Source organism: Cricetulus griseus, chromosome 7, assembly GCF_003668045.3.
Source record: "Cricetulus griseus strain 17A/GY chromosome 7, alternate assembly CriGri-PICRH-1.0, whole genome shotgun sequence".
Taxonomy (NCBI): domain Eukaryota; kingdom Metazoa; phylum Chordata; class Mammalia; order Rodentia; family Cricetidae; genus Cricetulus; species Cricetulus griseus.
The window spans coordinates 21,209,184-21,234,541 of record NC_048600.1 but is presented as its reverse complement, the minus strand read 5'-3'; the positions used below and the strand labels follow the sequence as shown (position 1 = coordinate 21,234,541).

The 25,358-nt window shown below is 36.9% G+C and overlaps 1 protein-coding gene across 4 annotated transcripts in view; it reads left to right on the top strand.

The window, feature by feature from the left end:
* Gen1 (GEN1 Holliday junction 5' flap endonuclease) overlaps positions 1-24,980 on the top strand; it is a 28,176-nt gene extending 3,196 nt beyond the window's left edge. For 2 of the 4 annotated variants that reach the window (XM_027424640.2, XM_027424639.2), the window contains exons 2-14: positions 1,397-1,621; positions 2,683-2,869; positions 6,489-6,665; positions 9,575-9,685; positions 10,434-10,507; positions 13,034-13,122; positions 14,242-14,392; positions 15,306-15,342; positions 15,432-15,512; positions 16,297-16,427; positions 18,281-18,342; positions 21,285-21,428; positions 22,025-24,980. In XM_027424640.2, the coding sequence (XP_027280441.1) occupies positions 1,461-1,621; positions 2,683-2,869; positions 6,489-6,665; positions 9,575-9,685; positions 10,434-10,507; positions 13,034-13,122; positions 14,242-14,392; positions 15,306-15,342; positions 15,432-15,512; positions 16,297-16,427; positions 18,281-18,342; positions 21,285-21,428; positions 22,025-23,250 (2,631 nt within the window). In that variant the 5' untranslated portion in view covers positions 1,397-1,460 and the 3' untranslated portion in view covers positions 23,251-24,980. Of the gene's footprint in view, positions 1-1,396; positions 1,622-2,682; positions 2,870-5,424; positions 5,586-6,488; positions 6,666-9,574; positions 9,686-10,433; positions 10,508-13,033; positions 13,123-14,241; positions 14,393-15,305; positions 15,343-15,431; positions 15,513-16,296; positions 16,428-18,280; positions 18,343-21,284; positions 21,429-22,024 lie in introns of those variants that run through there. The other 2 variants (XM_035447703.1, XM_027424641.2) reach the window with 2 other exon arrangements.
* Positions 24,981-25,358: the final 378 nt, after the last annotated feature.

The window sequence follows — 25,358 nt, the reverse complement described above, 5'->3', positions numbered from 1 at the left end:
TTGTTTATTTGTTTTGTTTTATCTAGTAAATGCTTGATGGCTTTTTAGGAAATTGAAGAAGCTCTAATAGAAATTCTATATAAGTTTCTAAGAGGCACTATATTGTTTTGGGGACCTCTTGGATTCTCCTGACCAATAAGGCCTAGCATTAGGATTTTTGTGAGCCTGTTTTATAAAGGGACACTCACCCCAATTTGTGTGACTTCAATTAATACATATATATGTAAACATATGCATTGCATTACATTACATATATAATTTTAAGTAGCCCAAAATGGTTCCTTACCACTATTTAAGACACCTTGGTTGTTTTTTTGTTTTGTTTTTTTAATTCCTCCTTTTATTTTTTTAAATATAATTCATATGTATATTTAAAATCAAACACAATTAATTCCACCTTTTAAAATGAGTCTTTTCATGTATCAAGTGTGAGTCACAAATAAAAGCAAAACTATAGGGAATTTTACTCTCAAATTATTATCTGGCGTTAATGTCTTTTAATGGCTAATACTTTACAAATCTCATTTACCTTCATAATAATGTATTAAGAAATACACATGCTCCTACTCTTTCCAGAATTAGCTACAACTTCTCACATAAACTCAATTTATTGCCACGGTGTTATAGCCAGCAGAATATGTTGAGGTAGAGTAAAATTAGCACTGGCCTACTATTAACTACTTAATGCTTTGTGTTTACTGTTTTTCTTTGTAAAGTAATATAACCAGGTGTATATGTGCACTTCACAAAAATGAGTACATAAAACAACACTCGTGGCAAGCCTGGCCACATTATAAAATCAAGATTCAGAAAACTGAGAAAAATATCTACAACAGCCTTTCAAGCAATGGTTTTCTTTGCATCTGTGTGCAATGTGATAGAGTAGGCTTTTGGAAGAAAAGACTAATTTTTATTGAGAAGGTTTCTACATATAAATAATGGCTTTTGCTTTGGGTTTTTAGGCTGCATTAAGGATAATAATCTGGGTAGAATTTATGTAGTCAGATTTAATATTCATTGTAAACATATCGTTATAAGTTAAAAACAAAGGGAAATAAGAACAAGTGTGGGTGTTTAATAAAGAAAAGCCAACAAAATACACAGACAGGACAGTGGAGTTCAAAATGGTTTGTTCCTATGTCCTGTACCATATAAGGAAGGAAACATTAATTCCTTTGAACAGTACAACCACCGGTGACTTAAAGTATATTGCATTAAATTTCAGTTTCCCCGCAATGAACTTATGTGGCCATACAATTAAAACAATACCTTTTATAATAGTATAACTCCATATTGCTCCAGTATTACCTACTTCATTTCTCCCCTCCTTAATTTTCCATCAGAGTTTTTATGAACTAACCTTGGATTGGGGATTGTTTTTGTTTTGTTTCTTTAGCCATTTGCCTGCTTCTATGTTCCTTGCTTAAGTGTACCTCAGATAACAGCAGATAATCACCAGGATGGGAGTGAATGACTTGTGGCAAATTTTGGAGCCTGTAAAACAACATATCCACCTGCAGAATCTTAGTGGGAAAACTATTGCTGTTGATTTGAGCCTCTGGGTATGTGAGGCACAGACAGTGAAGAAAATGATTGGAACTGTCGTGAAACCCCACCTCAGGTATAGTAAAGGCTCTAAGAATACAGATGGCATGATTGTATAGCCAGTCTTTATTTCAACTTTTTTTTAATTGTCATATATTTGAGATTTTAAAATAAATTTAACATATCTCGATCTGCCGTTTTTATACCAGTGACTTAAATATGTTTCTCCTACTCCTAGCTTCAAGCTCACATATATCTATCTGCACTATCATGTTTCAGTTACTATAAGCCAGAAGCTGAGTGGCCATTATCTTCATCTTTTATTTCTCATCTCCAGCCCATCGGTAATTCTTACCCATTCAGTTTCCAAAATACCTGTCTGTGTTCACAAGTTTCTCTCCATGTCTAGAAACCACCAGACTGTGCTAACTTCATGTCTTACCCATATCTGCTGCTGGAGAGGCATTTGCATTCCCTCCACCTGCTCTTAGCCTCTCTCTCCAAATCAGCTGGCAGTATGTATAGTCAAAAATCACCCTTGCACTCTGGGTGTCGGTGGCACACACCTTTAATCCCAGCATTGGGGAGGCAGAGGCAGGTGGATCTCTGTGAGTTTGAAGCCAGCCTGATCTACAGAGCAAGTGCCAGGATAGGCTCCAAAGCAATACAGAGAAATCCTGTCTCGAAAAACCAAAAAAAAAAAAAAAAAAAAAAGAAGAAGAAGAAGAAAGAAAGAAAAAAGAAATCACCCTTGCTTAAAAATGTCAAGTATTTGCCCATTCTCCTTAAAATAAGATCTTAATAAATAAAATACAGGCCAGTGAGCTGGTTCAGTAGGTAAATGCACTTGCCACCAGACCTGACAGCCTGAGCATGAGCCTTAGAACCCACATGGAAGAGCAGTAGAACCAATTACTGCAAGGTGTGCTTTGACCTCCATACAAGTACAGTGGCATGCATGTGCCCACACAAATACACTGCTCAGACACATATGTATATACACACACTTAAATGTTTAAAAAATGTTATTGCATGTAACATTTTTTGTATTAACCTAGGTTCTTAAACCTTTTCATACTGCTATTTGAACTTGTTATTAACATGACAATTTATACATTACTCATTTGTATATTTCAGGAACCTATTTTTTCGTATTTCGTACTTAATTCAAATGAATGTAAAACTGGTGTTTGTAATGGAAGGAGAGCCACCAAAGCTGAAAGCTGATGTCATAAGCAAGAGGACTCAGACGCGTTATGGGCCTTCTGGAAAACCATGCTCTCAGAAGACAGGGAGATCACATTTTAAGTCAGTCTTACGAGAGGTGAGCATTTGGGTTCAGTAGTAGTTCTTATTTGAATTAAAGAGTCATTTTATAAACTTAAACCATTAACCACAGTGTGAATACAAGAGCAGAGAGTTTGTGTTAGAGCCAGGTTCTAGCTCCAGCATTTAGAAATTGTGAGACACTGGACAGGATTTTTAACTTTCCTGCATTTTAATTCTTAATGAAATGGGGATAGTAATACTCTGCAGTGATTTTTATAAACGCTTGAGAAATGTGTCTACAGTAACTAATCCATGATCAGAACTTAGCTGTCTTTCCTTTTAACTCCAGCAGTTCCAGAGTGCATGAGAGCCATAAGTCATTTGCCTCTTTGATCAAGGTTAAGGGCACTACTGGTTTATGGGTATATACATAAATATTTAGGAGGCAGTGTGATAACATGTCCATTTAACTAAGCAATAGTAGTAGGCTTTATGCCAGTGACCTCTCCAGTTTTAGGCCTCTATGGGGTCTACAGCACCAGAATCTTCTATGGAAGGGGCCTCAGATTCATCAGAAATAGTTGTCCCCTTAGCAGTCACAATACTATTGTACCAGTAAGTACCTCTTGCCTAGCAAGTTGGTATCATATAGTGCAAAGTCTAAGGAAGACTGTAGGTGGATTTTATCCCCCAGCTATATGCATAGCAGCTTCTGGCACATTGAAGGCTACCCAGCAGGATTTAGGGGCTTTCCTTTGTTATAGAAACTTGTTATATAGCCCAGGCTGCTCTGGAACTGGCTATATAACTTAGAGTGGTCCTAAATTCATGATCCTCCCTGACCCTCCTTCATCAAATTAGTTATTTTTACTTTAATTAAAATATAATTACATCACTTTCTCCCTTTTCTTCCTCCAAGTCCTCATTCTCCAACTCCTTCCATATACCTTCCTCAAATTGATAGCCTCTTTTTCATGTGTGTGTGTGTGTAGTTTTAGGGCTACTTTGTATGAGATAGCTAGTTAGACAAATTATCTCTGGAAGAGGCTAGTTCTCCCTCTCTCAGCAGTTATTAATTGCCTGGAATTGTCTAGGTATGGGACCCCATGAGAGTCACCCTCTCTTTAATTAGCATGTCTGTTGATTGTGTCAATGTTACAGTCTTGCTTATGGTGCCATTTCTAGGAGAGACTGTTTCACAGCCAACTTCCTGGTTTATTTTTAAGTTGTTGTAGTATATGAACAGTTTTTATTGGCTTTTCACTTAGTGCATCATAGACATAGTTCCCTGTTGTTGCTTTCTATTCAAAATTATAACAATGTTTATATAGCATGTATGGGGCTATGAATTATTCTTATTGAGTATATATCATTTATATTTTAACATTTCTCCATTATACATGAAATAATGAACTTCTTCTCTGTGTAACTTATTCTTATCATTGGAGATTTTAAGTAAAATTATTCAAAAATAGAATTGACACGCAAGGAGGTAGTAGTGCATGCCTTTAATCTCAGCACTTTGGGGGGCAGAGACAAGTGGATCTCTGTGAGGTCAAGACCAGCCTGATCTACTGAGTGGGTTCCAAGACAGCTCCAAACCTACACAGAGAAATCCTGTCTCGAAAAACAAACAAAACCAAAACAATAGAGCTAACAAATTGAAGTTCTAGAATAATTTTTTTTCTTTTGTTCTTAGAAAGACTTTCCTACCAACACAAGTGTGAGGGCAATTTTGATGTTCACAAAAGAACTCTGGATGTTTGATTTATCTTACACAGAAGCAAAGATGTTCTATAAGTTTAAGGCCAGCCAGGGCTGCATAGTGAGACACTGTCTTTAAAAGACATGAAGATGGGGCATGTAATATGAGGTATTTTAGAAGACATTGCATAAAATAATGATTCTTGAACTGCTATTTTCTAATCTTAGTGTTTTAAATATTTTAATTACTGAGTAGACAAATTTAATGACTTAGTAGTTGAGGTAAACACCTGTACTAGGGTCTAACAATTTCCTATAAAATATTTCCAAAAGTCCTGTAAAATATTTTCCAGAATTAACTGTGAATCATCCTTAGAACATTAAATATGCTGTATGTTTATATGTGTTTTCTTAGGGGAATTGCTCCGTTCCTGATTCTCTAATACATTCATTATGGTCCCCTTAGGCACTTTGTGTCCATTCAGTATTGCTTACCTATCACTCATTTTCATATTTCTGCGCTCTCATTGGGTTAAAAAATACAAATCAATTCTCCTTCATCACCAAACCCATCCTATAGAATAAGTAGAAGAACATTGCAACCAGCCATATCATAACTTGTGTGCGGCTGCTATAAAAGAGGTTGTGAATATAAATGGCATGAAAAGCTGAAATAACTTTGCTCAGTGTGATCAGATAATCCCTAGCTAGGGGAGAGAGAAGACATGCTTGTTGCAAAAATGTTTCTGCAGAGTCACTGCACCAGTCCTGAGACTGTGGGCCTTGGGCCACATCTGGCAGCTTTTTTTGTTATGTGTCATACAAAAGATTAAACAGTCTAAGTGACAGATTAAATCTGTCAGTCTGTTGAAAGTACATTGCATAGCCTCTTTTTTCCATATTCAGTATTCTTCAGTTCCGAAAGGACCGTGAATGGCAAGGAAAGTGAGCTACTATATTCTCTATGGCTGTACTACAGGCTGCTCAGCAACATCAAAGCCAGAACCCAAAGAAAGCTCACAGTGGATTATTTATGTGTCATGAAAGGATAAAATCACCTTGCACAGGTATCTGATTTCCTAGGAGGAACCAACAACTTAGCCTTGTGAGAATCGTCATACTGTTGTATGACACAATTCCTTGGGAAATGCTACCAGGTAGGGAACTGATGATAGACTAAGGATACCACCAGAATCCAACTTGGTGAACCAGTGAATTTTATTGGGGTTACTTACAGGAACTGGGATACGAGGTCACTTAGAGGAGTAACAACAACTGTGTCTCCAAAAGTCAATCCACATAGGCAATAGCTCATAAAAGCTGAAAACCCAGAGTGCGCTGCACAACCTGCTGTAGTTCAGGAGATTGGAGAGTATGTTCCAGATGGCTCAGTTTCTCTGAGTATCTTTGAGGTGGTTCAGCAAAGTCTGCTTCTTCCAGGTAACTTGGCTAGGCAGCCCAGTTCTCTGTCTGTGTGTCTGTGTGTGACTCTCTCTATTAAGTGGCTTGACTAATCTAAGAAGGTTTCTCAATAGTCTTTACAACTTATATATGCTTGGGAAGGGAGAGGCCTAGTGTCAGATCAGGGACTTCCTGAATCCTTAGAGTTGTTTATTCCTGATCGGAGCTTGTTGAGTTTCCCTGTAGGACAGACTGTTTTCACTCCCTCTTAGAACATACTTTGTAAATCCCAACCACAATATTGTAGAATTCTCAGTATTTCAGTGTTGCTTTCTGTAAGACAACACTTTAAAAATTACATAAGCATAACCAAATTGTTATTTTAATTATCTTACCTAGAAGGTTAGCAATCTTTTCTTAATGCCATCAGATTACTCAGTGTCCAAATTTCCAAGTGTCTCTTGAATACCATATTTTTTTTAAATACCCCAAGACAACTACTAATACTTTTAATGTAGAAGTAATTTAAAACCGAAAAACTGAATGTCTTGCACCTACTCTTGTTTCAGTGCCTTGAGATGCTAGAGTGCCTAGGCATCCCCTGGGTCCAGGCTGCTGGGGAAGCCGAAGCCATGTGTGCTTACCTTAATGCCAGTGGCCATGTGGATGGCTGCCTCACCAATGATGGTGATGCCTTCCTTTATGGAGCCCAGATGGTCTATAGGAATTTCACTATGAACACAAAGGTATTTCTTTTCTTTCTCTCTTGGTATTTGTTTATATGTTACATTTTTAAAGAACAAGACTGAGATAATATGTGTAAAATGCTTCTATGATGCCTGGTAAATGGTTATTGCTAAATATAAATGTTTATTGATTAAAAATATCATTGCTATACATTTAAATAAGCTAGAAAACATTTTCAAAGTTTTTGCCATATGTGCACTCGTGTGCACATGTGTTTAGATTTAAGTTTTTTAACGGTTTGTATGTATGAGGTGGGAAGTGTACATTTACGAGTGCAGGCAACTGAGCCATCTGACATGGATGCTTTTCAAGAATATTGTGAGGAACCACAAAGCCATCCCTCCAACCTTGTAAATAAGGATTCTGAGGTGATGGAGGTAATGAAACTGATTATTAAAAAGCAATTCTTAAAGGCATTGTGGCCCAGCAAGATGGCTCAATGAATAAAAGCACTTAACCGGAGTTTGAATCCCAGAGCCCACATGGTAGAAGAAAAGAACTGACTTAGCTGTTCTTTACATTCCACTCATACACCATGGTGATTAATTAATTGATTATTTTTAATTAAAGCATTGCCAAGTAGCTTATTCTCTTCAAAGTGTGTATTTCTTACTAATATAACACGGAATTATGTGTGAAATGCATTGCTTTGTCGCAGAACTTAGTTTCAGTATTTAATCCTCAAAACACCTCCTGTGTACAAGGAAAGGCAGGAAATTTTTTGTTGCAGTATTAATAACTATAAAAAATTAGCAAATCAAATGCTTGTTGGTAGGAATGTTGAAATGTTTCCCAGTTATGATTCCTAGCTAGGGATTCTTGCCAATTAGCATTTTTATTGCAGTAATTCAGGGGAAAAGAGATTAGGCGGTTTCCACCTCAGCATTTGGTGTATTAGGGCCAGCAAGGCTAAGCGTCATGCCATCTCTCAAAACACTAGTAGGTCCCCACAAGAAGTGCTATCAGAGTCAGTGTGATCCAATACTAAGCAGTCATGTATTGGTATGTCTTAGAACAGATGGTGCATGTCTTTTAATCCCTGCATGGTGGATACAGGGCAGGAGCGTTAATAACAAGGTACTGATGGCATATGCTTTTAATCCCGGCAGAGGCCAGGACTCTGTGGTGGATCTCTGTGAGTTCAAGGCCAGTCTGGTCTAAAGAGCAAGTTCCAGGACAGCCAGGGCTGTTACACCGAGAAACCCTGTCTCAAAAAACAAAAACAAACAAAAAGAGCTAATAGTAAATATTAATAATGAATGTCAGAGAAAGGTTTTTGGGAGGGGCAGGGGAATGTGTACCAAGTTAATAGGAATTAGCTTTAGGTAATACAATTATAGCGAATGTTTATTTTCTACATTATATACCATACATTGTACTTTTTAGATACCAAAAGCAATAGAAAAAGAAATTGCCCACTACGAAGGATTTTTCTTATTTAAATGTAATATTTTTAGTAATTAGAGAATTTTATACATGAAGTCAATGTATTTTGATGATATTTACTACTCATTCCTCCCAGATCTAATTCCCACCCCCACTTTCTCTGTCCTAGTTTGCTTTCTTTTGCTATGATAAGCTCCACAAGCAAAAGCAACTTGGGGAGGAAAGGGTTTATTTAACTTATACTTCCAGGTCATTGTTATCATTGAAGGACGTCAATATGGGAATCTGGAGGCAAGAACTGATGCAGAGGTCGTGGAAGAGTGCTATTTCCCTGCTTGCTGTCCAAGGCTTGCTCAGCTTGCTTTTTTATACAACCCAGAAAAACTTAACCAGGGATGGCACTGCCCACATTGGACTGGGCCCTCCAACATCAATCATTAATCAAGAAAGTGCCCCCAGTGACTTGTCTATATGCCAGTCTTATGGAAATATTTTCTCAATTGAGATTCCCTCTTTCAAGATGACTCTAGCTTGTGTCATTGACAAAAAACAAAAACAAAACAACAACAAAAAACCAGCACACCCTCCCAAATTCATGTTCTTTATTTTTTATTATATATTTTTTATAGTCTATGGTTCCAGTTTGTAATGCCCATATACTATTGGGTATGAGGCCAGCGTGGACAACCTGCTAGAGTTAACACCCTTAAAGAAAATTGACTCCTACCCACAAAAGCCAACAACTGTCAATAGTTCCTCAGCTAGGGGTGAGGGTTCCTAAACCCCTTCCTGCTCAGTGCTGAGATGTTGCTGCCTTGATCTTTGGCAGGCACACACAGCTGCTCTGAGTTCATGGATCTCATGATGAGTAGTTCTCTCATGCCCAGAAGTCATTCTTTCACTCTAGCTTTACAATCTTTCTGCCCACTCTTCCACCATATCCCTGAGCCTTGGAGAAGGAAGTATGATATGCATATCTGAACACTGTACATATTCTTATTCCCTGCACATAAAGCCCACTGCTTCTCTAATGAGTTTGACAACTGAAATAATCTATAGGTATATAGATGCAAATTTAGAGGACAGTTTGATACTATATCCATTAAGCAAAATAGTAGTAGTAGGTTCACCCCTGGGGCCTATGAGCTCCCCAGCCATGGGTTCTTGGTCCAAAATACAGTACCAAGCATGTGTTGCCTCTTGTAGAGTGGTTCTTAAATCCAATCATAAAGCAGTTACACTCATACATCTATTCCACTACTGAACCCATGGTCACTATTGTAGCTCACAGGGTTCACAGCTGAGTTAAATTGATGTGCACTTTCTGGTACTTTGAAAGACAGCCAGTAAGGAGGAACTTTTAGTTACACTTGATTCATTTTCTGAAACATCACATTCTATAGATGTTGTTGTGATCAGGGTCATTTTCTTGCTTAAAATTTTAGAAAAAGACTTTAAATGACAGCTTATTCTTTCTATAAAGAACATAAAACACTGAAGATGAAACCTCTTCTCTCTTTAGGATCCACATGTTGACTGTTACACGGCATCATCTATCAAGAGTAAGCTAGGCTTGGATCGGGATGCCCTGGTTGGTCTGGCAGTACTTCTTGGCTGTGATTATCTTCCAAAGGCAAGCTAAGCTCATCACTTCTTTCTCAATATCTTTAGTACTTTACATGGTGTGTGTGTGTGTGTATACATAGTATGGTTATATAATTATGAGTTCATTTAAGTATAAGATATTCACTAACAAAAATAATCAGAAGGACTGATAATATGATTCACAGGTGAAAATACTACTTTGCAAGTGTGACAGCCTGAGTTCCATGCCTGAGATATACATAAAAGTGAAAGGAAAAAAAAACAAGTCCACAAAATTGTCCTCTGACCTTCCACAAGTGCCATGGCACATATGCTCACACATATCATGGGCACACACACAAAATAATAAGTAAATAAATCCAAAAACAACTAACATCTCACATAATGCTAAAAAGCTACCTTATGACAGTAAACACTACAAAGGGAAGTTCAGTAAATGGACCCACAGCTTCAGCCTCAAAAGAGATTGACATGTGTGCTTGACCAACCTATCAGAGAAGTTTAAGGAGTCCTCTTGTTTTATAGCAGTGCTAGTTTCTAGTATGGCTTTACCTGTTTGCTGTCCTCACTGCTGCTAAGCAGTGTCATTACAGAGGTAAGCCACTCATACCTCCCAGCACTGTATTAGATTTTCTTCATAGAGGATGAGAATTAGGAGGACAACCTTTTCTTAAATACCCTATGCAAAAAATGCAGATAGTCACTATTAAACCTCTTTAAATGTGTCCCCATCATTCCAGATTAACATTTAAGTTTGTTTTTCCACTTTATAAAAGGGAGTGCCTGGAGTTGGAAAAGAACAAGCATTAAAACTGCTGCGGATTTTGAAAGGTCAAAGTTTGCTTCAGAGGTAACTCAGTGTTGCTTTTTACTCCACACTGGACACTTTTTCTTGTTGTACTCAGTAGTGAGTTTACAGAAACTATTACTTTTGAACTAGTCTGTGTGTTTCATTTTCAGTGATTAATTCTTACTTATCTTGAAATCTTCCAAAGGGAGGAGTGAATATATGTTTGAAGCATGCTATTAAGTATGTATTTTTGCTTCACTACACTTAGTACAAATATAGTAACCTGTAGCCATGGGCGTTTTTTCCACAGGCTATCTTAGACCATTAGCATCAAGTAAAGATGACCATAACATTAAAATAATTTTGTATTTGATGCTTTGATATTATATTTAGTTTCTATAAATGAAGCATTATATAACATGTTGAAAATACTTAATAGGTAACATTGGATAAAGAACATTTAGTTTTGACCAGCAATGTGATTCAGCACGTTGTAGGACACCCAGCACAAGCATGACCACCTGAGTTCATTTGATTGCTAGAATCCATGATGGAAGGAGAGAACTGGCACCTACAAGTTGTCATCTCACTTGCATTATGTACATTACAGCATAATATATGCCTTGCAGCATGCATGTGTACACCAGAGCACACACACTGTATAGGCATGCATACACACAATACTGCAATAGTAAAACTTAATATCAAAAACTTTGACTTTGTTCTTTGTCTTGCTGCTATACATTTAGTAATGTGTTAATTCTAATTTGAACTGTACAAGTTGAGGATCCAAATAAGATATAGATTATATTGAAATTTATAAACTATTTATTCTCTTAAAAGTTTGTGAATCATATGTACTAGATGAAAGTGATGGTTTATAAAAATTGAGATGAATGACAAGCTATAAAATAAGAAAGAAAAGAGACCTGGGAGGCTGAACATAGTCTTGACCAATCCTCAGTAGGTCTGAGGTAGTATATTTCTCAAAAGAAACTCTAAGGTGTCAGAAGTAAAGAAATGACTGAAAAATCTTTCAAATCACTGTACCCTTTCTTATAGTGCTTCTCTTTTAGCTGTAAAGCTGTTGGTCGACCAAAGTCTTCAGTAAGTTCCTGATTAACCTCTGTGGCTATTGTTCCAAAACAGGGAAGAAATTGGATTTTGTCATGGGAATGAATAAAGGAACTATCTCAGAAATGTCTTTACAGTAAAATAAAGAATTCAACACAAGGGGCTGGAAAGATGGCTCAGGGGTTAAGAGCACTGACTGCTCTTCCGGAGGTCCTAAGTTCAATTCCCAGCAACCACATGGTGGCTCACAACCATCTGTAATGAGATCCGGCGCCCTCTTCTGTTGTGCAGGCAGACATGCAGGTAGAACACTGTATACATAATCAATAAATAAAATCTTAAAAAAAAAAAGAATTCAACACAAGTAAATATGGTACTAATCTAACTCTGAGCTACTCTTACTAAGATAGTGTCAGCAAATATGTACTTTTTGGCAACATTTAAAGAGGGTCTTTACACTTGGAAATGATCAGACTTTTTATAATTATCCATTCTTTTAATTTTAATAATTTATATTATTTTCCCTATTTCTTAATCTTCGAAGCTCTGTCATTTATCCAGAAGCTATTAATACAGATTTTTAGTATGCTTACAGTTATTCTTGACAGTAAATGAGTCAAGATTTCCAGCAGTTAGTTAATTACCTCAGTACTACGCATCACCCTGTGAAATCAATGTCCTATGACTGGCATCTAGGTATCCTTGATAGTATTATGTTAACATGAAACTTTGAGCAAAAACAAATTTTATTACTCAAAATCTTAGCAGTTACATACATGTTTCTTAAAACCTTGCATTATACAATAACTGTTTTGCCATTTGTATACAACAGATTAAGAAAAAGGAAAGTAATTAACATTTTAAATTGTCCAGTTTTTAAAGTTTTATCAAAAAACTTAATGTCTTATTTGGATCTACACATTACTCTTTACCCTTATTTCTGATTAAAAAATATGATCGAGCAAATAATTCTGCTTATTTTGTGCTCTGGCACGCAATTAAAAAGATGGGAAAAGACAAATACAAATTATTCTCCCCATTTTTTGTTACCTAACAAACTCATCGAAAAGAAAAAAAGGCTGAATGACTGTGATTAGATATACATCTGTACAGACATACACATATGCACACTCTGCCCCCCTTTGCAATTCTTCTCTACCTGGGACCACATGTAAAGCTTATAGAAAACAACATTTATTTTTCCAGGCAAGTGGGTTTGTAACCAGCAAAGAAAAAATAATTTGACAGATTAAAGGGAATAGGATAACCTGATATTTGAGGTTTTTTTTTTTTTTTTTTTTTTTTTTGGTTTTCGAGACAGGGTTTCTCTGTGTAGCTTTGGAGCCTATCCTGGCACTTGCTCTGGAGACCAGGCTGGCCTCGAACTCACAGAGATCCTCCTGCCTCTGCCTCCTGAGTGCCGGGATTAAAGGTGTGCGCCACCAACGCCCAGCGAGAATGTATTATTACCTCAATTTTTTCTGCTTTTTTAAAAACCATTTTCTAATAAAGGTTTAACCAGTGGATTGAAGAACCTTGCTCCTCTATTCCACAACCAGCAGCTAAAAATGTGGCTCACTGCTCTGTGTGTTCCCATCCAGGTAAGCAGGCATAGGAAACTCCTCAGAGTACTGGAGTCTGAGTGCTCCTCATACTTTCTTACCCCTTTATCAAGACACTGCTTGGAAATGTCTTAAAGTCAGAAGACATGGTGAGCATGCAATAAATGTTTAATAAATGAGATAATGTGGTAGCAGTGGTAAATATAGAATGAGTGGAATTTTACACTGTTACCAAATTATTTAGATTTTAGAATTATGTTTTGATATATGAATCTATTTTTATGATGAAATAAGTATTAAGGGAAAATGAAACTAAAACCATTTATTTTTATCAATGTTTTATGTTTATATTCTTAATTAAATGTATTTAATTCTATAGTACATTTTTACTGGCTCTATAGATAAGGACTTAATACTAGTTTCCAATACAAGTTCATTGTTGTTGAAAATAGGTTGGCTCTTTACTCGTCTTAGTTGAAAAGATAATATTGAACATGAGTTGAGTGTGATACACACTTGTAATTCAGTACTTTGGAGGTAGAGACAGTAGGATCAAGAGTTCAAGTCCATCTTCAATTATATAAGGAGTTTGAGGCCACTCTGGGCTACATGAAACCCTGACTCAAAAACAAAACAACAAAAACACAACAAAAAGGTATCCCTGAGTGTGATTCCTTTCAAAGGAAATGAGGGCCCCACCCACACCTGTACTGTAGTGATATTCTTCCTTTTCCAAGCATAGTTTAAAACAGCTGAGACATACACACTAGCAAAGGACACGGAAGTAGGTAGGTAGTCTTTTGAAATACTCAGTAAGAAACCATTTCTTGGATTATTATGTTAAGGAAATAATCTTTCTTATTAGTAATTACATTCTACTCATCTACCTTGTAGCTACTACATAAACCACAAAGTTTTCCATTATTGGCTATAAATTAATTAATACTTCCAATAAATGAGTACATTGTGAGCAGTGTCAGTGAGTTGTAATTTGTCTAGGAACCACTCTGGTGTACACTATTCTTTCAACCTAAATATATTGAAACCAACCATGTGAGACAATATTAATTTTGAAATTTGAGATAATGAGAAAAAGGTGCATGTTGAACCTAATTCTTCACAGCAGTAAAAATCACACATATTTGTGTCTCCAAAAAGGTTCGCCTAAGGATCATGAACGTAATGGATGCACATTTTGTAAAAGTGACAGATACTGTGAACCACATGATTATGAATACCTCTGTCCTTGTGAATGGCACCAGACAAAACATAATAGGCAACTAAATGAAATAGAAAACAATATTAAAAAGTAAGTTGTTTTTAGCCACTAAATGTTTTTTATGACCTGTGTGGATAACTGAGGTTGATTTACTTCCCCAATGCTAAACTTCCCCCATGTGTCTAGATTAATCATGCCTCACCACTGTGTTGTTGATTCTGCAAAAACAAACCTCATCCATCTCAGCCAGTCACAGTGGCACACACTTGGGAGGCAGAAAAACTGCCTGGTCTCCATAGCAAGCGTCAGGCCAGCAAGAGTTACATAGTGAAAAAATCATCCATCTAAGAAGCTTTTGGGGGAGGGGGGCGGGCATTGAGACAGGGTTTCTCTGTGGCTTTGGAGTCTGTCCTGGAACTAGCTCTTGTAGACCAGGCTTGTCTCGAACTCACAGAGATCCATCTGCCTCTGCTGGGATTAAAGGCGTGTGCCACCACCGCCCAGAAGTTTAAGAAGTTTAGCAGGCAAAGGTGCTTGAGACCAAGCCTAATGACCTGCGTTTAGTCATCAGAACACACATAGGAGGGAGGGGAGAACCTGCTTCCGCAAGCTATCCTCTGGCATGTGTGCCCACACAAATTCACACATACATAAATGAATATTACAGAAAAAGTAAAAATAAAATTCCATCGAGAGCCGGGCGTTGGTGGCGCACGCCTTTAATCCCAGCACTCCGGAGGCAGAGGCAGGCCGATCTCTGTGAGTTCGAGACCAGCTTGGTCTACAAGAGCTAGTTCCAGGACAGCCTCCAAAGCCACAGAAAAACCCTTTCTCGAAAAAAAAAAAAAAAAAAAAAAAAAAAAAAAATCCATCTGAGAAAGTAGCAGTTTAGTAGTTTTTCAGAGAAAGATACTGTATGTGGATATTTGTTATAAAATGAGATTGAATGAGATTTCAGTCTGTCTAATATCTGATTGTATTGGTAATTATAATTTATCTCTAGGAAAGCTTGCAGTTGCAAGGGATTTCCATTCCATGAGGTAATAATAATCCAATTATATGTATATATATATTTTAATTGTTAAAAGTTTTAGAGTCCTAAATCCTGTTTTTGGTTTTTTATACTTAGGTCATTCAAGAATTCCTTTTGAATAAGGATAAAATGTTGAAACCTATCAGGTACCAAAGACCTGATTTATTATTGTTTCAGGTATCTGAAAGTTAATTCTTACTTACTATGTACAATTCAATATGAGGAAGATCGGAAGGATATTAGCTTTAGTGTATGAGAGGAGACTACAAAACTCAGACAGATAACTATTGACTATCCCCATATTCTTCAGCATTCATTTATAACTTTTACCCCTCAACTATGCAAGATCCGTACTTCCCAGACCATAAGGCAAACACAGGCTGCTTCTCAGAAGATTCTCAGTCACCATGTGTAGACACAATGAATCCAAGAATATGTCTGAGGAAGAAGGGCTCAGGAAAAGGGGTGCATGGTCAAATATACTATATGATCCTGAATATGGAATAGCCATAAAATAGAAATAATATTACCACCTTATCAAGTCACCATGAGGGTTAAATGAGATTATTTTAACCCCTGATGTTGTAGTTAGGGTGAAAGGATGGCTGAGTAAATCTAGTTGCTCTCTACCTTGTTGACAACTATTATATGTAATGTATTAAATGTCTTCCCACTTAATCTACATAACCTGTCAACAGGGTTACATTCTCATTTAAAGATGGAAAAAAATGGCTTAAGAGAGGTCAAGGCTTTTAGCCCACCATCTGGTACGTAAGCTGGCATTCTGAGTAGAGAACCCCTCAACCACATTGTCCTTTGACACTTTATCCTTAGGGAGCTCATTGTTGTTTCAGGGAATAGTCTCATTAATATTACTTTAGTATTACCCTTAAAAGAAAATGTTGTCTGAGAGTATTTCTTGTCTAAAAAGTTTTAATATTTATTTTTACTGTGTTTATAGAGGTTTACTGTTCAAAAAATGGAGTGGCCTAGTCACTATGCATGTGAGAAGTTGTTGGTGCTTTTGACTCGCTATGACATGACAGAAAGAAAACTTGGGAGAAAGAACTCTGGTCAACTACAGCCAATTAGGTAATGTAGTTTAAGGAATTGCATGGTTGGGGCTAGAGAGATGGCTCAGCAGTTAAGAGCAATTGGTGCTCTGCCAGGGGACCTGGGTTCACTTCCCAACACCCATCTGGCAGCTCACAACTATCTATAACTTAAGTTCCAGGGGATCTGATGTCCTCTTCTGACTTCTGTAGGCACAGTGCATCATTATGGTACACAAACATACATGCGGGCAAAGCATTCATACGTGTAAATTAAATAAATCTAAAAAATTATTTTTAAACTATTAGAAAAAATAAGTTTGTGATGAAAACTGTTTCTATTTGAAAATTTGCTGACCAGAAGGGTTAGTATTTCTCCCTTTTATATAATAGCTGTTTTCCAAAGATAGAGGAAAGCCTGGAAATAAAAGTATATTCAGGCCTCACACACATGATAACATAGTAAAATCAGGTATTGACATACTTCTCATGCATGCTACTTAAAAAGTAAAAAATGAACAGATATATATAAAAAGAACCATTAAAAGCAATACTACTAACCTCAAGCACAGAGCATACCCCTTTGATGCCAGCACTGAAGGCAAAAGCAAGCAGATCTCTGTTAGTTAAGGATTACCAGGGCTGCATAATGAGACCTTGTCTCAAAACAAGCAAACACACATACCCACAGAGAACTATAAAAAGTGTACATCAAAAGACAAAGTGAAGCCGGGTGATGGTGGTGCATGCCTTTAATCCCAGCATTCAAGAGGCAGAGGCAGGCGGATCTCTGTGAGTTTGAGGCCAGCCTGGTCTTCAGAGCGAGTGCCAGGATAGGCTCCAAAACTACACAGAGAAACCCTGTCTCAAAAAAACAAAAAAGACAAAGTGAAGCAAGAGGAAGATATGGACAGGAACACTGGTCAACAATTTAATGAACTGGGTGAAATTACTCACCTGCATAATTATATTCACATAATTTTAATGACTAATAAATGATAAACTAAAGCTCTATTGTATTCCAAGTGTTAGTCTTAAATCTTTAAATACAGTGTTTTGAGAGTATTTTTTATATCTGTGGTGTATCGATATGTTTTATTCTACTAGAAACACAATATCTGACATTCAAACAATTACAGTTCAAATAAGAAATAAAACTATCAAACCAAGAGTATATAGGAAGGAGGAAGTGAGTAGAAAAAATTGCCAACAGAAAACATAAAATTTATGAATGAGTCCAACTCTCACTAGTCAGAATGAATGTAAGTGGGTTAAACTCATCTATTAAAGTGCATATTGCATTGAATAACTAAAGATAAAAATTTCATAAGAAAATACAAAGTAAGTATACAGAGTTCAAAAACAAAGATTTAATAGACAAATAACAAAGTAGTGTAACAAAGTAGACTTTACAAGAGAAATCATGGAAAAACCAGTATAATGAAAAAATATGGAGGGGCTGGAGAGATGGCTTAGAGGTTAAGGAGCACTTGTTACTCTTGCTAAGGACCTGAATTCAGTTCCCAGAATTCACATGGTGGTTCATAGCCATCTGACAGTCCAGTTCCAGGGCATCTTAATCCCTCTTCTGACCTCTGTGGGCACCAGGCATGCAGCTACTGCACTTACATTCATGCAGATAAAATACTCACAAATAAAATAAAATAAAATTAGTAAATATAATGAAAATATATGTGTGTGTGTGTATTGAGTAAATCAAACAATTTTCAACTGTCTCACAATGAAATTATTTAACTAAGTCCAAAGAATATCTGGGTAGTAATTCCTTATATCTTTACTTAGAATAAATGTTAATAGAAATTGAAGTGCATAAATTAAAATTTTGTAAATAGCATGTACAGTTAGACTTCAGTATATGAATTTATCTTTCAGAATTGTTAGGCCACGAATCAGAAATAGAGTTCGTTGTCTTGAAATAGAATGGGAAAAGCCTGGTATGTATTCATTCATTCATTATACACAGAATGTTTAATTTACAGCATTTGATCCAATTGTGAAATAGATAGTGAATATTTAGAAAGCTTACATGCTTGTGGAAGTCACGAAAACAATCACATGCACTATGAATTTTATTTTTATTTTACCTGTTGTATTTTAAGTAGATATGACTAATAAAGGTTATAAACTTCAAGTGCTTTTATTTTTAACATCTTTGACATTTATTTAATGTTTGGAAATAATGCCAAAATAGTTGTGAATCATTTCTTTAAAAAAATTGCTTCCCAAGTGCTCTATCTTTGAGGTCTCATGTTTAGCTGTTTCTAAAGCAGTTGAGGTGAGTGAATAGTAACTAAAGAATTTTTCTTCCCTTTCCTTTATTCTATCTAGTTTCCATGTAAATTTGTACTTTTGCTATAACATAAAAATAGTGTAAACTCTGAATAAGCTTCCAGACTAGAGGCCAGAAAAATGGGTGATTTAAAATGGATGTGACTCAAGATTTGTGGGCTTTTATTGCATTTTGTGTGTAGGGACCTGTGTGGGGGTGTGGGTCCACACATAGATGCCTATGCTATGGTGCACATGTGGAGGTCAGAGGACAATTTGCAGGATTCAGTTTTCTCCTATCATTTAAATATCAAACTATAACATGCATTCCAAGCTTAAAAATCCAATCTTTACCATTTCAAGTACTTTAAAAGTTCCCTCTCTTTAAAAATAAATCCAACTTTTCTTTTAAAACTCCAAGTCTCTGGGAAACTACAGAAGCTCTTTAAAAGTCTGAAATGTCAACTGTGGGCTCCTGTAAATCAAAGTAAGTTAAATACTTCCTTATTCTGTCAGGGAAGATTCAGGGACAGTTATGGTTAGAGCAAAGCAAAACCAAAGTCCAGCAGTGCAGAGCTTAGTAACTCACTGTGGGATCCACTCACAATCTTTTGGGCTTCTCCAAAGTGTTCACCACAGCACACAACACACACAGCTTGTCTCCTAGGCTCTAGCTGGCCACACATCACAGCTGCTGCTGTCCTTGGCAATCATCTCCATAGTTCTGTGGTTTCCTGCTACCACTGGGCTGCACCAATAGCCTTTCCTGGACTCCCTTCATGGTATCAAGTCTCAACTTCTCCGAATGATTCACTTCAGTCCTGGGCCTTCAGCTGCTACTGAGGCTACACCTATGGCTTCTTCTGACTTCTCAAAGTGCCACGCCTCAGCATCTCTCCATGACCCCTTCATGATTTCAAAACTACCTGGGGACTCAGCGCGTGGCGCACATGTGTCTGTGTATGTGTGTGTGTATATATGTGTGTGTATTAACCCTAAGGAAACATTTCAATGATTCACTCTTCTTTTTCACCACTAATTTCACCACTAATTTCTCATCCCCTCCTAACCAACATGAATTGTCCCAGTAATGCAAAGGTTTCACTTCAGGGGTACTGGTCTCTTGTTAATCACAGCTGTTTCTTTGGCCCCAGCTCGTCAGAACCACGGATTCTTGATTCAAAATAGCACATGGCCCCCAGAGAATCTTTAAGGAACTCTCAGATATCCCTTTGAAACTTAAGGAGAAACCAGGCTTCCATCCTCTGCGGCAATCTCAACAGTCTTATCTTCCAAGCTCTCATAGAACAGCCCACAGAGCTTAGTCCAGAGTTCCAAAGCCCTTCCACAGTCATCACCACAACAATATGGTCAGATCTATCAAAGCAATACCCCATTTCCTCCTTATATGTCTTTTTTTTTTCTTTTAACTAACATAAATTAATGTTTCCCTATGACATTTTCATACATACTTTGTTTTCTGGTTCACACAGACACACATACAGGGATATTCTCCAACTCCCCATTTATACCCTTCCCCTCCAGTATTACCTTTTGCTTTCATATCACATGTTCAATTGTTCTTCCAACCCCACTTGCTTAAAGCCTTTCCCCCTCTGCCATAGGCCCCTTTACATTACATATTAAGACCACTTAAAGAATCCTTGTAATCCCAGTCAGAAGGCTTACCATCAAGCAAACAAATAACAACAAATGCTGGTGAGAATGTGGGAAAAGACTAAATGTCTATAAGTAAGTAAACAGATAATGAAACATTTAGTACATATACTCTATAGCATTTTACTCAGCCTTAAGAAAAATAAAGTGAAATTTGCAGGAAAATGCAACCCAGGCTTAGAAAGACAAAGAGCACATGTTCTCTCATATGCAAATTTTCTGTATATATTTTATTGTGACTTCCATATAAACACTCTCATTTCATCTGTTTGTGCATCCTCTGATGCTGGGAGTGTCTTAAGAAATTGATAACTAGCCGGGCGGTGGTGGCACACAACTTTAATCCCAGCACTCAGGAGACAGAGGTAGGTGGATCTCTGTAAATTTGAGACCAGCCTTGTCTACAAGAGCTAGTTAGTGCCAGGACAGTCTCCAAAGCCACAGAGAAACCCTGTCTCGAAAAACTCCCAAAAAGAAAAAGAAATTGATAACCAGGGCTAAGAATATGGAGATAGAGCTTGCCTGGTATACAGGAAGCCCTTTGTCTTGTGAAATGGTTTCTTTCCTTCCTTATCTCTAATTTTAACATTTTATCTAAAGTTTTCTGTTCTCTAGACTGATGCTACTATTTCTGAAACAAGAGAAAATAGTCAGTTTTAAGACCACAACAACAAAATACATGAGGGTAAGAGGGAGAAAAGAACCGGCTAGCAAGAGTGATAAGGTGGTAATAGTAAGTGATCAGGATGTATTCTATGCTTGTGTGTGATTATCAGAAATAAATAATAGAGAAATGACAACATTGTAGATCAAGACTTGTGGTGAGTTTTCTGCCCATTTTTGGACAGTGTGGTTTTCCTGGTAATTACTTGAAAAACTGAGTTTTTAAACCTTTAGTTGTCTGCTTTTTCTGTGATTTTTAATCTTCTAGAACATTATGCTATGGAAGACACAGAGGCTGGAGAACTGGATCTCCTTACTGTTGAAGAAGCATCACTATTTGAAGCAGCCTATCCTGAGGTCGTTGCTATCTACCAGAAACAACAGTCAGAAACTCAAGGGAAGAAACAGAAGAGTAAGTGTTGTGCTGGCTGTGCTAGGCACCAGCATTGTGTAAACCAAGAGTAAGAGCAGTGCTGTTGCTTCTGTGTCTCCATAAGCTTTATCTCCCAATGCTGCAGTGCTAGCAACCACACCCTAGGACCTCCCAAATCCTCCCTAGGTGTGCTCCCACTGTATTTTGTACCAAGCCCCACACACTTCCTTTAAAACTGGAATGCTGGGAATCCACCATTATGCTCTGTTTACTAACTTGAGTATGTTAAGTACAGTACAGAGTAGTGTGTAATGCTGTAATGCTAACACTAGCCAGCTTTAGAGCAGCTACTGCAAAGATAGCCTGTGTTATAAGTGCATTTTTCCTTTATTCCTCAGAATTCAGTGAGGAAAGTAACTCATTATTGACATTTCCCAAAGAAAACTAATAGTGTTTCCAGGAATGTCCTGGGTAGTGGGTGGAGTTGGGCTCAAAAAAAAAAAAAAAAAACCTTACAGAAATTACTGGTTTAACTATTTGTTTCGTTTTTATTTTTGCTTGAGGTTTTTTTTGTGTGTTTGTTTTTCCCAAGTTAAGCAAAGGAGTACTTATTATATGTTTTTCTTTCTTTTCAGGTAAGAAAGTTAAGCCTAAAGGAAACAGTTTACTAGAATTGGATAATGTAGTCAGTTCTCAGTCACTTATGACTTTAAAACCAGATCCTGTTTTACCACAGGAATCTACTTTTCCCTCACTGAGTAGTTTAGTTTTCCCTGAAAGTGCTCCCTGTTTGAATTTGCAAGAACATTTACTGCCTTCTCCAAGACATTTGACTGGAAAGCAAACTAAAGATGTCAGTAGTTTTCTAGTTGCAGAATGCAGTCAGCCCAGATCTTCATCCCACAATATTTCTGAGATTGCTAATCTAGAGTTGAGTACCATTGACTGGGAAGGTACTTCTTTTAGTAATTCTCCAGCTGTTCAAAGAAACTCTTTGTCCCAAGTTTTACAATCAGAACTTGAGTCATCATCCATCCTTCCTGGCTTTGAAAATACCCCAGAACAATGCACCACAAACAATGAAGTGCTGGGTAGAGATCTTCAAAAGATTAGTCCTGAAGAACATCTTCTTTCTGGCATCACTGGTTTATATCTTCAAGATTTGCCTCTAAAAGAACGAATACATCTAAAGTCCTCATGCCCTCAGTATAATGTGCAAACAGACACTAACCTGGAAAGTTTGCCCCTAAAAGTGAAAAGCTCTTGTATTACTGACTGTAGCTCTGGTTGCTTATCAAATTTCTCAAAGAAATTTCCAGGAATATATCTGCACAAAGAGTCCAAAAACTTGAAAGTATTAGACAACCAATTCCTGCAAGAAAATTCTACAGTGAATACTTCCATACCCTACTCTTTTAATGACAAAGCAGTAGAGACCTCCAGTCTTCAAGTTGGGCACCCAAATACTGCTGCACCTTATAATCCAAAAGTTGATGAGAAAACTACAAAGAACCTTGTGAAGAAGAGTGTTTGCCTCAAGAGAGATTCTTCCGATGAAGAAAGTTCTCCAGTGTCCTGGAAAACTAAGTATACTGCTCCAAAAATGAAACACAGTTCTCAGAAGCATAGCCTAGCCCAGGTCAGAGATAAACCCAGAAATCCGAAAGTAGATACTAAAGAAACCAAACCATGCACAAAGTCTTATACAACAGCAGAAGATGAAGAAAACTCATTCTCAGATCCAGCGAAAAGAACTCAGAGTTTTCTCCAATATCATAAGAAAGATGAGGACTCTGCTGCCTGCTTGGAAAGTCCTCTTCCTTTATGCCAGAGGTTAAAACTCAGGTTCCAGAACACTTGAAGTGGATTTTATAATACTTAATGTATTTGAATGTTGTCAGCATTAGCAGAAGCCAAGCAATGCTGTCAGGTTTATGTTTGGTAGGAAATTTACATGATTATGTGCCATTTTAAACAAAATGTCCTTTAAAATGTTAGCAGCCATGCCTATGATCACAGCACTTAGGAGGTGGATGGAGTCTAGAAGAACAGGAGTTCAACATCATCCTCTGGTCTATGGAGAGTTTTAGGCCAATCTTAGTTATCTAAGGAAGAAAAAATTAAAACTTTGATTACAAAGTTGCTTTTTTATGACAAAATATGGTGATTTTGATTACAAAATATGATGACAGCTTCAAATAATGTATTTTTAGGACATATTTTACCATTCTTGAAATGTGTTTACTGATTATTGTCTAACTTTAACATATTAGTGTATTCTTTGATAGAGTAAATGCACTATCATTTTTAGTTTTTCTTATGTAAGCCTCTAAAGCATTGTTACAGTCTAGCTTATTCCCAAGAGGGTAACACTTTGTAATTGTATTGCAGTGTCTTCATGGCCTTTCCTAATGGCTATATTTTCTCTTCATGTTGAAGTACCATTAGCATGCTCTTCCACTTTTGGTAATGTTATGTTTGAGAAGTGAAAATGGAAGAAGACAATGATGTGGAGTAAAGTATGTTTGTAAAGTGTGGAGAAGAAAAGTTATTCCTTATAGACATCAGGTCAGGCACTGCAAGTGGAAAATGTTTTTAAAATCATGTATAAAATCACATGAAGCTTATTCAGATCACATAGTTAATAATAGTAACTGTGTGAGTCCCACCTTTGCTTTCTAATTTGGATCTTATATTGTTTATTTTTCTGTCTTGTTTTTAATCTGTAAAACTGTTCCCTTTTGCTTTAAAAATTAGTTTGTATGTTATATTGACTTTAATCTCTACAAATACTAAGTCTTACATAAATTGTTCTCAAAAATTCTAGAAGCAGCTGGACTTTAAAAGAGATGTACAATTTCTTGTAAATGACTGGAGCCTGAAAGTAGATCTTAATGGATCCATAAAAAAGTGCTTTAATCCCAGCACTTGGAAGGCAGAGGTAGGTGCATCACTGAATTCGGGGCTGGCCTGGTAAGCAGAGCTAGTTCCAGAGTAGCCAAATGCTACACAGAAACCCTGTTACCAGGAAAAATAAAAATAAAAAACCAACCTATTAAAAATGGTCAGTTGCTCTTTAGCCAGTATAAAGACAATTCAATGGGAAGAAAGTCTCAATAAATGCAGGAACTTTTGGCTGTTCAAATTAAGAACATGAGTTCATCCAGGTTGTAAAATCCACAATTAGTTTACTCTTGTGTACTAACTATACACTGTATGAACATGAAATTTCACCAAATGAAGATTAAAATTATTCCGTTTACAAAAGCAAGAACACAACAAAGTGAACACAACAAAGATGGCAAAACTTCGAGTTAACAGTGAAAAGAAGTGGATGAAAGGAAAGAAAATAGACATGAAAAGAGACATCTCAGAATCATGGGTCAGAAGAAAGCATGGCCATCTGTTTAAACTGTTCACTTTTGCCAAGTGATGCTGGTATACACCTCTAATCCCAGCACTCCTTCAGCAGGGACAGCGAATCTATGAGTTCCAGGACAGCCAAGCACAGAGAAAACCTAAACAGAGAAACCCTTTCTGAAATAACTAAATACATAAATAAATAAGCTGTTCTGTTTCACTCTAATCCCATCAATTTTATGTTTGCTTGCTTCCCCCTCCCCAGAACATGGCAATCAGATTTCATTATTCATATAGAAATTTAACGAAATAACACATCTTGGGAAAATCGGAGAATTCATCCTTTGTGATATCATGATCTACTACAAAGCTGTATAAATGAAATATGTTGTGCTGATATAAGGGTATATGTGTGGATAAACGTTAAATCAGTTGGATAGAATCAAGAGTCTAGAAATGTGCCCTCACATTTATGGTCAATTGCTCTTTAGACAGATAATTCAGTGGGAAGAAAGTCTCAATAAATGCAGGAACTTTTGGCTGTTCAAATTAAGAATGATGTTTAATCCCTGCCCCCGCCCCTTTCTTAAGTTCACTTAGTAGCAAGAA